Source organism: Meleagris gallopavo, chromosome 2 (assembly GCF_905368555.1).
Source record: "Meleagris gallopavo chromosome 2, MGAL_WU_HG_1.1, whole genome shotgun sequence".
Classification (NCBI taxonomy): domain Eukaryota; kingdom Metazoa; phylum Chordata; class Aves; order Galliformes; family Phasianidae; genus Meleagris; species Meleagris gallopavo.
The window spans coordinates 102978149-102991056 of NC_139405.1; the positions used below are offsets into that span (position 1 = coordinate 102978149).

The 12908-nt window shown below is 40.5% G+C and overlaps 1 protein-coding gene across 5 annotated transcripts in view; it reads left to right on the plus strand.

Annotated features, from left to right (window-relative positions):
• Nucleotides 1–12908, plus strand: part of KLHL29 (kelch like family member 29) — a 401375-nt gene that overhangs the window by 259508 nt on the left and 128959 nt on the right. For all 5 annotated transcript variants that reach the window (XM_085218109.1, XM_085218110.1, XM_085218107.1 and 2 more), the window contains 2 exons: nt 1410–1551; nt 2302–2844. In XM_085218109.1, the coding sequence (XP_085074235.1) occupies nt 1410–1551; nt 2302–2844 (685 nt within the window). The remainder of the gene's footprint in view (nt 1–1409; nt 1552–2301; nt 2845–12908) is intronic.

The following is a 12908-nucleotide window of genomic DNA, read 5'->3' on the forward strand; positions in this document are numbered from 1 at the left end:
CCACGACCGTCTGCATTTAACAAAATGCAGCATTTCTATGGGGATATATTTCCATTGTGGCCTCTGGCAGCAAAGACAGCAGCATAGCAAAGCCTCTGTCTGCCATCAAGATCAGCATCCTGGCCTCCTGACTGCCATAGCCCAGGGAGAGCAAATCTCAGGTGGGAATAGGAATGAGTGATAAGAGGTGATGGAGGCACCTGGATGAAGGAGGGAGAGTTGGAGCTGGGATTTAAAGGGGTGAGGATTGACAGATGAACTTGGGAAAGGCGTTGTAGGTGTTTTGCAGAGGGCAGAAATGGGTCCATTAATGAATTTTTTTCATGGAGTGATTGAAGTATTGATGATGAGGGAAAAAAGTCAGTGGTGTTGACAGAGATTTCATTGGTATAGTGTGACCCAGGGTGTTTATGGAGCCTCTATACCTCCGTCTCAGAGCTAAATTACTTCCCAGATGTAAGGCAAACAAGCGATCACTCAGACTGGTCTCCTATTCTTTATGGCTTCATGGCCTCAATACTCATTCAGCAATAGGCAGCTGGTTCCGCTTTCTTGGTTTAGAAGTTCCGACACCAGTAAAAACAAACAAAAAAACTTTTAATCTTCTAGCAATGAAATACACTGCCAAGTTAAATAAATGAGACCTGTTAGAGCCCCCTCATTTTCTACAGACCTTTTCTCAGCAAAGGCATGATTATTTGAGAAGAACTCCTGAAACCACAGGAGTTCTGGCTGAGCATTTCAATCCACGTAATCGTTTCTTTATCTACAAATCTCTTTCAGATCACATCTCCCTTGATGATTAGTCAGCCCCAGTCCTTCCCCTACTTTACAGTTATTTTAACATCTCTGAAGAACTGCCAGCATAGCCACTTTAGCAGCCAATGGTTGTTATGCTGCTTTTTTTTTTTTTATTGACATTCAATTTTAGGGGTTGACAGACAGTAAATACTAAGACTTCTCTTTACTGTTCTACAGTAATTTGTCCTACAGCTGTAAACAAGTCGCTCTTTTCCTGCCTTCTGCTAAGCAAAACTCACCATTTTTGAAAGAGACTGAGCAAACAGAAGATTGTCCCATTTTATGTTAGCTATGGCTGTCTGAATGGATATTAGCATAAATCTTTTTTATTTATTTTCAAGGCTAAAGAAACCCTTACTTCTGAAAATGCTAGTTTTTGTATCTTTTTTTTAATGGTGGCTCAGTTGAATTTCCAGAAATAATTTTGACAAATACATTCTTTTATCCGTATAGACATGCCATGTAAGCCTAGAGTAAAATGATATTTATAGACTTAAAAATATCCTCTTGGACTGTAACAAACAAACAAGCTACAAGATATTCAGAATGGTAATTATTCCAAATATTCTTACCATTTTTATTCTCTATTTTCTTCCTCTCTTTGGTAGACACCTTGCATTTCCAAGACTGAAAATCAGCCTCAAGGACTTGCAACTAGCGTTAGGTGGGGACAGACACCCATCAATCAGTCTACACCTTGGGACACTGATGAGCCACCATCTAAACAGATGAGGGAGAATGAAAACCCAGGTATGTTTGTAATCTTATTTGTAATTCTACAAGGGAAAATCATTCAAAGCAAATTCAATGCACTATCTCCATTTACCTCTGTAAATTAGACTTCATTGTGAGCCCTTTCTGTATTCTTCAGCAGGGTTTTTCTCTCATTGTAAAGACCTCTCAAGTTTCTTATATGCTGAGACTAATATAAACGTATTAAGATGCCTGCAAGTTCATTAAAGTGTTTTTTTCCCCCTCCTTCTCTGCCTTCACTGGAGGAAAAGGCACTCTGTAATACTTTAAGACCTCTTTTATGTCCAGAACTACCTGAAACGATTTCCAGCTTCCAGACATATATCATACATTGTGCTACTTTGCCAGACGCCTAATTACAATCTCTTTGTAGTGGCTGGAGCACCATTATTATACACACAGAGTGTTTGTCAGGGAGCCATGAAAGCACGGTGGGGAAAGAGGTTAATTTTCTTGGAAGCATGTGCTTAAGCTGCATAAAGCGCAAAACACATAAAACCGTAAACACGCTGCATGTCACCTGATGAGTATTTTAACAATTGCACTCACATCACTGTAGCAATTTTATGCACTTACTGGGTTGGAATAGCTCCAGATATTGAGCCACTTTAGATACTGTAAAGGATAAGAGCGTGGCTCAGTGGTGACTTGCGCAAACGCGGTGGTACAGCGGGAGGCCCGGGGTGGTTTTGTACCTGTCCCCCAGTGCCAGCCCACTGCCATTGCCCACCTTCCTTCGTGCCACAGGTGCAGCTCCCTGGGTCACCACGGTGGCAGCCGGCAGCCAGCCCGCCCTCATCACACACTCCTACGGGATGACACAGCCGCCCACCTTCAGCCCGGCCGCAAACGTCCAGGCCCCCGTCATCGGCGTCACACCTTCCCTCCCTCCGCACGTCACTCCCCAGCTCCCACTGATGCCAGCCCACTACCAGCTCCAGCCGCAGCCCTCCCAGCCCCTCAGCAACATGGTGGTCAACCTCCAGAGCCAGCCCTTGTACACCAACAGCCAGCCCCTCAGCATGTCCTCCATGAGCGGCGTGGGTCCGGTAGCCCACCCGAGCCCCGGGGTGGTGGGAAATGGCCACCTGGCCTGCCCCATGCTGCCGCCGCCGCCTCCAGCCCTGCCCTCTGCCGCTTTGCCCAGCAACGCACCCGCCACCAATGGGCAGGTGGCCGCCCCAATGCCCCCCAACGCGGCGGCAGGGCCGGACAACACGAACGGGGTGCAGATGCTGCGGACGATCGGCGTGGGGAAGTACGAGTTCACAGACCCCTGGCACCCCAAAGGTAAGGTGGGCCGAGTCGGCCCTGCGGGGCGCGAGGGCACGGAGGGTGGCGGGCTCAGGATAGCAGCCGCATAGACCTCCCCGCTGCCCTCCTTGGGTCTGCCGGCCCGGCTCTGGCATCTGTCCCATGGCTTTTCTTTAATGCATAGCTTTGATGAATTAATGACGGTGAAAAACGGTGCTTTAGAAAGGCGAGGACGAACTGCGGGTGTCTTTTGTAGGCAAAAACAGCTTTCAAGGCCCATCACATAAGCTGGTGCACCCAGTCTCGAGGCGCATTAGGCAGCCATCATCCCTCTCCTTTAACAGTGCCTGTGTTTACGTCAGACCGCTGTCCCCTTGGCCTCAATTGTGTGTTAGTCACACCGCTGGGCTTCTTCAGCCATTGCCTTCTTCCTCCCTCCAGTAAGAGCCCAAACCAAGTGCAGGCAAACCTATTGACTGACACTGAGCAACCCAAAGCATTCAGCGTAAGGGTAAAACTCATCATTACCAGCTTCATTGGGCTCAAATGCTACAAAAAAAAACGTGAATTGTCATGAGCATTCTTGAAAGGTTGACCTTTTCAGATAAGTGCTTTTCTAAATGAGGCACGTTGTTGGGTCACGGTGGAGTGTTATTTCCGAGTGTCTTACCCTAGACACTTTAAAAATTACTCTCTGTGCACTCCGTTTCTAATTTCGTTCGTGGAGTTTGCCCTGCCCGCCCCCCTACCACCCCAAAAAAATCATGACTGTGTCACATGTGACAGTAAAGTAAAATGTAGCTTACAAAAATATAAATGCAGGCCTATCACCAAAATCAATTAAATTGATTTCAAAAAAGCCACCCCAAAGGCTTCATTAAGTCTGTGATATTTTATGTATACATTTGTATTCAGACCCAATCCATGGGTAAATTATTTACTTGCCACAAGCTATTAAGATCTGTTGTGTAGCTCTGTATTAAAGACAAGGAATCTCTATTAAAAATGATTACTCCAATAACTCTTCCTGCTCATTACTTAAATTATACTTTGGTATGTGCAAATCCATACCGAATGTCTCTTGAAAAGGAGCTAAGGTTAAAAGCTCAGAGTACTTTTCTCAAGTGAAATATTTGGACCGCTTGTAAGGTTGTAACTTTGAGCCCCAAACACCTGCAAGGTGATGATCTTCTGAATTTTTCTTCTCTTTAAGATCTAGATGGGCTTTAAGTGGTGCAAGAGCAGGCAGGTAATCAAAAAATCACTAAAAGCTGCTTTTTAAGAGTTTTGCTAATTCTTTCCCTTTAAAAGAAATCAAAATCCACAAAAGCAATTTGTCAGCTTAGGTTTATAAGTTACAGACCTTTGATTTTGTAGAAGGAGAAAGGGCAGAGATTTATACTCCAGCCCCAGTAGAATGAGCTGCTGGATGTCTCTTTTCTCCGTGGAAGCTATTTGTCTTCTGAAGGCATCATCTCCGCTTTTCTTAGCCACCTATCCCAATTTACTGCACTAGGTACTCGGATACATGATCAAATTAGCACAATTTAAAGGATTACTTGGTGTCATCAGAGACGTGCAAATATACAATACGGGGAAAAACACATAAGCTTAAACCACTTTCACTGTGGTAATTTGATCACGTACCTCGAGCCCTAGTGACGCTAACCTAGTGAGACAAATGAGCATGTCAGTGACTGCACACTTGAGGTGAGGAATAGTCTTAAACGCCTTGCGTACTTTGGGCCAGTAGCATTAGCTGTTATTTACGCTTCCTACATCAATTAACCTTCAGCGTATCTCTGGCTAGCAGGTGAAGTAAACTTCAGTTCAGAGTCTGAGTAAAAAGGTTGTAAAATATTGAATCGGTCTTTTAATATTTGATTTGCAAAGTCTTAATCAGCATTCTTGCTTGAAGTGCTGTAAACCGTAGTCTGGTCTAATTGTCCAAATACTTGGGAAATGGAGCTTTGCTTGACAGTGTAAGAGGCAGCAGTCAGCCAACGAGGTGTTCATTAAGGTGAGGAAGAGTTATAAGAATATGCTGGGCACATCAGACCTAGCCCTGGTCTTACGTTTGGAAACTTTTGTGCCTAGGAGAAGCTCATAAGAATATTGAAGCAAGCAATATTTCTAAGCCATGACAAGTGCTGACTTATTAGCCATGCTTTAGCTTATAAATTGCAGGCTAGACAGCTGTTTTCCCAGGGATTTATGACCATCATCTTTTGAGTTATTCCTGGTAGAAGTTAAAAAACAAACATAAGGTAATGAGCACATATAAATAAACGTCTCATAAACAGGACTTAGTTTAAAAAATAAAAGTCATCTTTTCCTAAGTCCTGAAAGGGCTTGATTCCAAACCTATAATTATTCTTGTCAAAGCTAGTGTCAGAGAAGATGCAAGTTAGACTTGGTTTCTTTTTGAATGGTCTTAGGATACGGAGATAATCAGGAAAGGGAAGACACCCAGGTGTCTAACCATAGCTTGAAACCCTGCTAAGATAAGATTTTTAGTATAAACTCTATAGATTTAAAGGTGACGTAATTTTCTTTCTTTTGTTGTTGTTGTTGTTTAAATTTCTGCCTTTAGGGGTTTCAGTCTCTAAAGCTCCACTGATTTCACAGTCTTACATGATAGACAGCTTTCTCTCCAGGAAGAAATGGATACTATAAGACAGTGCTGAGCTGTTCAAATATACAAGTTCAAACTAATTCTCTGCTAGTTTCATTTAAATATTCTCTGTCTTTCTTGGGGAGTCTTGGCCACTGATGTAATATGAGCCACTGCTAATGGCCCTAAGGTCTTTCTCATTATGCTGAGATACTCAGTATTATTTTTTAACTTGACAGTCCAGTTTTGGACAGGTTTGAATAATTACCCAACTATCCCTTAAGTGAAAGAGCAGCACTTTCTGGTTAATATGATAGAATTCTTTGTATTTTTAGACTTTATCTGGGAACCGATATGAAACTTCATGTATTATTTCCCATCATTGTATTTGTTGGGGCCGTATTATGCTGTATTCAATCAGAATGAGGTTTCTTATTTGGCTGTTTCTAAATAAAAGTAAATTAATAAGTTGCCAAAAGTTAAAGGCATGGCCAGTATGGTGTCTTATTTGCAATAGGTCAAGAGATCTCACTTACATGACTGAGAATCATTTATGTGACTTTGCAAATAGGGTATTTTGATATCAATAATCATGATATAAGACAGATTTGCCATTCTCTTCACTCTATCAGAGCTAATTCTCACCTAATTCCATTGAAAGTACAGACAAGAAAATATTTGCATGGATTAGAGCATCTTCTTCATCTGGATGGGTGATATTCTACAATGAGATTCTTTATTGCCTCTATAATATGTTGAATATGAATGTTTAGCTACACAGTCCATTTATTTAGTGGATTTATATAACAGACGCATTATAGGAGACATAAATAATGTTTCAAAGTAATTATTGCTTTTAACAGTGTGTATAGCTGCCTCGTGAAATGCATGGGATCTCTTACTATACACATTTAAGAGTGGTTTTGAGATATCTCAGCCTTGGATTGTAATTGTCTCTTTGAAGATATTCCTTTGTGAAGATATTTAGTGAAGATCCACTGTAGTTAACATAGCCAAAATTTTATGTGATTTCTTTAGAAAACAGAGTTGTAAAGAATATTCAAACATAATTTCAGTAACTTAAGGCTGCATGATGTGCCAGCATTAGTTGTCACTTGCACAAGATGCCTGCAGGGCAAAGTGAGAAAGGTTCTGTCCATTCAGCTTCCAACACGAGGTACCCCATGTCATGGTGCAGTAACAAAGAGCATCTATCTACCTGCCAGTCCAGTTGAGTCAACATGGGGAAAAATTAATGTGTGATAAAGGGCTAGAAGAGATTGGTTCTTCTGCAGAAATAAATGAGTAGCTGAGATTTAGTCCTTGACTTTTTCATGAGGCAGTATGATTCTTTATTTCCAAGACTTGTAGTAAATCCAAACTTCAACCTCTAGTGGATAGCCCAGCTGTATGTGAGATATAAATGGTCTAGTTTGAACTCTAAGATCTATTATATGTTCAAAAAGATACTTTCTTCATAAATTCAGTATACCTTGAAGCATGAGTGAAAACAAAACAACAACAACAAAAAATAAAAAAAGAGAAAAACAGGTTTTTATTGCAGTACATTCTCCTGCAGTGTAAAATTAGCCATGGGCATTGAGAGTTTTAATTTGTGGATGTTCGTGGATAACACTGATATTTGTTTCCATGATATTTTTTCTTCTATAATTTTTTTTATTTTCAGTCCTTAACTGTTGGGAAACAAAATCAGATTCTAATTAGCGTTCATACTGTAATGACTGTAGAAACATAACGGTATCAAAAATAAAATTGGAATGTTAATTCTTGTAACGGTAATTTCTTAACACTTCCTTTTCAAGCATCACTAAATATCATGAATTAAATGATAACAAAACTACAAACGAATACTGTTGCATCATGACTTATTGATTGCACTTTTCACACTTGACTTTATTGCTTTGGAATTCTCATTAGTCCTCAGACAATATTTGCTTTCCTTAACAGTGGATAGTAACAATGCAGACGACAACATTTTGTCAATAACTATCAACTATTTTTTCACAAAAGGTTGAATTTTCAAAAAGAACTTCAGCTTGTCCAGCAGTTCTGTGGGTGTGCATAGCAAAGTAGCGTTTGGAATTCTAATAACATTAATTAGAGAATACGTTGTGATAAATACTTTAGAAAGTCTGGTTTCAGTTCTTAGCTTTGCAGTAGAACACACGGTCTGTGTAACCTTAGGAAAATCTGCCCCATTTTTGTATCCATATATATAGATAGATAAATAGTTAGCTTAGATACAGTTAAATACATAAAACCACATGAGCTACTCCAAAATTAATGTCTCCTATTTTATTATGTTGGCCCACAACATCAGAGGCAGATATTGGTAGTATGACACTAGAGGTTGAACCTTCCCACCAATATTCTATTCAATGGAACAACAACAGAGGAGCAGACTGACAAAATGGCGTCTGAGATGGAAGTGCATATGAAGCATAAGTGTGGAATTGAATTCCTCCATGAGGAAAAAATGCCACCTGTTGACATTCATTGACACTTGCTGAATATTTACGGAGACCAAACATGGATTTTAACTCTGTGAGGTGACGAGTGGTGCATTAGTGCTGTTGTGTGCTTTGTATCTGTTACAGTCTCCATGGAAATATATAGGAGGCATTACTTTCAGAACAACATACATCTGTGCACAAGTATATACGTATATATATATATATATACATGTAGTTGTGGGCAAAAAAGTCTACAATAGAAATAGTAGTGCATTTTATGTCTTATTTCTTGTAGATCAGTTAGGTTATCGTGGAAGTCTGTCAATGTGGTACTTCTAGCTGGGTTTTCCTCAGGGCAGTCTCAATTTTCTGGGGCAGCCTGAAGATTATCAAGATACAAATCATTACTGATCATTCGTAGGCTCAATTTGCTGTGAATGATTGTTCACAGAATCACACAGTCATAGCAGGGCAGAGATGGAAGGGGGATCTGGGTCCGTCTGGTCTAACTCTCTCCTCAAAGTCACCCAGAGCAGGGTGCCCAGCACCACAACCAGACAGCTTTTGGAGATCACCAATAAGGAGACCCCACAGCCTCTCTAAGCAACCTCTACCAGTGCTCTGTGACCCACACAGCACGGAAGAGTTTCCTTGTGTTCAGGGGAACATCTTGTGTCTTCTATGCACCCTCCCTTCAGGTATTTACTTGCATTGTTTATGTCACCCATGAGCCATCTCCTTTCTAGGCTTTTCTCTCTCAGCATTTCATAGAATCATAGAATGGCATAGGTTTGAAGGAACCCTTAAGATCATCAGGATCCAATCCCCCTGCCATGGGTACAGTTGCCATGCACCAGTTCAGGCTACCAAAGGGCCCCATCCAGCCTGGCCTTGAACGCTTCCGGGGATGGGGCATCCACATCTCTGAGCAGCAATGCCAGCACCTCACCACCCTCTGAGTAAAAAATTTCTTCCTAACATCTAACCTAAATCTCCCTTCTTTTACTTTAAAGCCATTCCCCCTTGTCCTGTCACTATCTGTCCATGTAAAAAGTCAGTCTCCCTCCCATTTATAAGCTCCCCTCGAGTACTGGAGGGCTGCTCCCAGTCTCCCCAGAGCCTTCTCTTCTCCAAACTAAACTAAGGAGAGATGTTTCAGGCCCTCTGATCATTTTCAGGGCCCTTCATAAGACACTCTTCAGTAGTCCATATCTCTCTTGTACTAGGGAGCTCAGAACTGGACACAGTAGTGGTGGTCTCACCAGTGCTGAGAGAAAGGAAGAATCAATTCTTTTTACCTGCTGACCTCGAATACTTGACCTGAAGCAGCCCAGGATATAGTTAGCCTTCTTTGTGACAAGGACATATTGCTGGCTCATGTTTCAGAGTGTTCATCTGCAATAAAACTAGACAAACTACTTGAACAGGTCCTCTAAATTCAGCTTTTTTTTCAAGATTAATTACAATTTCCCAGCATCAGAAAAAGAATTGCAAAGTTAGTGAGGGTATCTAAACCATCAGTTGAGTATGGCTGAAATGCATTCCACCTTTTTGTGTTTCAGATGGAGTATTTTCAGTAAGTTTTGCCCTGTCTTTTAATGCCACTGCTGGTCAGGTCATTACAGACAGAGATTTAGTGCACTGAAGAACCAAAGAGGATTTGTAATAGTCCTAGAACATTACCTTGCTAAATGCACAGCATAAAGGTCACTGAATTCTCTTTTGATTGACAGTTCTCAGTATGTGAGTGACATGAGACTTCCATGTTTCATCTGGAGCAGGAGCCTCTCACCACTACCAATTTGTTATAAGGGTTATTATTAAAATAAAAAAAAAAAAAGTATAAGGTTGATAAAATGCATTTGAACTGTCTGAAACTACTCTTAACATTCATCTGCTGCATTATGCTTATTTTGATACTTTTTTTTTTTTAATAAACACTAAATTTGCAACTTCTATTCATCTATTCTTGAAAGAACAGAGCTATTGTGGTTTTATTCTGTTAAGTGATTGTGTCATCAGTTGCAGAAACCTTTAGGTAATTAGACAATAATACATTTGAAGACATCTTGAAACTTTGCATATGGTTTCTTTGCAATAGAAATCTAATACATGGTTTGCTTAGAATGTGCGTTCTTAACAAATACAGTTTTGTCCCTGACAGTGACCACTAAATGCATTCCAAGTAGGTCTGAGAGGAAGCATAGCTGAGTTGTGTTGAACTACTGTTTCTCTCCCTTGCAAAACATTATACTCACAAAGTGCATTTTCTCAAGGTGTCAATATCTAGGCATTCTTTTAGGCACCGTTTTAGTGCAGAATACATGAGCAATTTTTTATGAGTATTAACCAAACAATTAATGAACCAAAATAATCTGTGACATAGTTAAAGTGATCCCCTTCTTTCATTCCCCATCCATCCATCTATCCATTCAAATCCTGTTCCAAAAGCACTTGCTGAGAACTGGAACTGCATTTGGATGTTCTGAAAGTTATTCGCTGTACAACCTTCCAAAACACTTGTGGAATTTCTGTTCTCTCTTTGGAACCTCTTATGTTCATTTTCTGATTTCTCTGGCCTCATCTTCCCTTGATCCTCTATGTTGTTCAACTCCTGACACATATTTGGATGCAACTCTCATCGCTTCTTTCAGGTTCACATCCCCTTTTCCTTTCATGTTGTCTTGGAGCCACGTCAGAGCCACATTTCCTGAATGTTCAGTGTTCTCCACAAGTCTGGCTTTTCTTCAAGCTTCCCATTAAGATTTCCTCCTTCTCACAGTGGATATTTCTACTTCTTTTGCTGTCATTAATTAAACAGTGGAAAGTCAAGTTACAGCTACCACAGAAAATCAGTAGAGGTGATGGGTTCTATGCTCCATCCAAACAGAAGAAGCTGGGTCCACCAGGAGCCAGACTGTGCATTTGTGTATACACTTATATGTTCTTCATACGGGCTATGCTGTGGGCTCCACAGCTCTCAAGACAAGTGAATTTATTAAATTGCAGATAGATTTTGGTTTCCCTACAAAAAAAGCATTTTCCTCGTAATTGGCTGTCCTCAGCAGAGCAGCAGCTGAACTCTGGATGAAGGATCATTTCTGTCTTGTTGCATTCTAAATAAAAATCATCCTGTCTCATGTTAGGTTAAGGAAAAGTCTGAGTAGATTTGCAAACTGCAAACACTTCCAAATAGCAACCTTTCTTACCCTTCTGTGGCTTGAGATTGCAGATGAGAAGTTCTGCTATTCCAGTGAGGCTGGGTTTGAGCTCCAGTCAATAATAATGACAACATGGGACTTGCATAACACTTTATATCTTCAAATTGCTTTACAAACATTTAATAATAATAAAAAAAAAACTCCAACTATTTATCATTAAATAATTGATCATATTTTGTAAGAAGAATGACAGAAGGACTACTGGTGAAATTAAGGGAAGAGTAGGCTTGCATGAATTACTCATAGGCAAAACTTCCAGAAACACAAGAAAAGGTGACAAAGTTTTGTAACAATCAGTTCTAAAAATTACAGCCTGCAATGTCTTACATGTTCACTGCTGTACTGGAAAAATTTTTGGACTGCTGACAAAATCAAGAGGTTCGAGATAAGGATTTGAGCAAGAGTATAGACAGCAGTATCTATATATACTGTATATACTGTAAATATCACAGGCTTATCATAGAATGGCCTGGGTTAAAAAGGACCACAAGGATCATCTAGTTTCAAACCTCCTGCTATTTGCAGGGTCACCATCCACCAGACCAGGCTGCCCAGAGCCACATCCAGCCTGGCCTTGAATGCCTCCAGGGATGGGGCATCCCTTCCCAGACATATACCTATTTATTCATACAACTAAGTCTGATGAATTTAGCTAGACAAGTTGCAGGATGCTTAGTTAAGTTATTCTTTTCAAAAGGAGCTCAAATGGAAATTGGAGGGTTTGCCTAGCACATATCTGCTTGGTGACAGTGCAACATCAAAAAAGAAGAACGTAGGATTAAAGAGAACATTAAGCTTTTTTTGTGATTCCTCTGATGTTTCAGAGGAAAACAAAACATGGTTTTGTCCATCCGCCTGCACACTGAAGTATTTGGGTGATGACGGGGAAGATGGTATGAAAGCACAAGATTGGCTAGAATAGAAGAGGTCTGAAATGAATCACGGGCTGACTCTCCTGTTGAGTTTGGCTGATATGTAGCAAATCCAAATCCAATATCAATCCCAGCTCCTCTGCATGACCTTTTGCTCATGAGTAAAGAACTGAATGTTTCTTTTCATTCCCAAGCTGAGGAGACTCTTTAAAACAAGGAGCATTTGGAACAAAACACCACCATCCTGTGGAAAACAGAAGAAGAAGCAGTGCCAGTAGCCTCCTCTTATGTGTAACCTAGGAAATAGGAAATTCTACTATTTTCCTTTTCCTGCATGCTGTGCAGACTTTGTTACAGATGTGAATTTTCTAGATGGCTGAATTTTCTGGGGTTTAGATGTTTTTCTGCTAGATATACTCCTATCATGGCCAAACTGCTTTATGCTGTTTTATGAGCAGTGCACTTCTTCGAAGGTCTTTTTATACTTCTGTAGGGTGGTTAGAGCTTTGAGTTGGAAACAACATTGAGCATTCGCACAGAAAAGCACATTGCAGGAACATTTCAGAGCTTGAGCTAAGTGGAGAGCAGATACCTCCAACATGAATCAGTTTAGTGATTGTAGTTTCAGACACATGCAGGTATTTATCCATCGACATATAGCACTGAAGATAAGAAATACCAAGAATATTCTTTCATTTGCATGAAGGTAGCTCATATTCCTTCAGCTCCAGAGTAATACAGTTCTACAAGTATTCTGCTTGCTAGAATGTTAAAGCAAATTTGACATCCTGTCCAAGGATCAGCTATTCAAGGACAGACAAATCTACTCGTAACGAGAAGTGGCGTACATTGCAAGAACAATCTGATAATGCCTTACGCCAGCAAGATTTTCTTCTCTGAGAACTTAAATCAGTTCCAC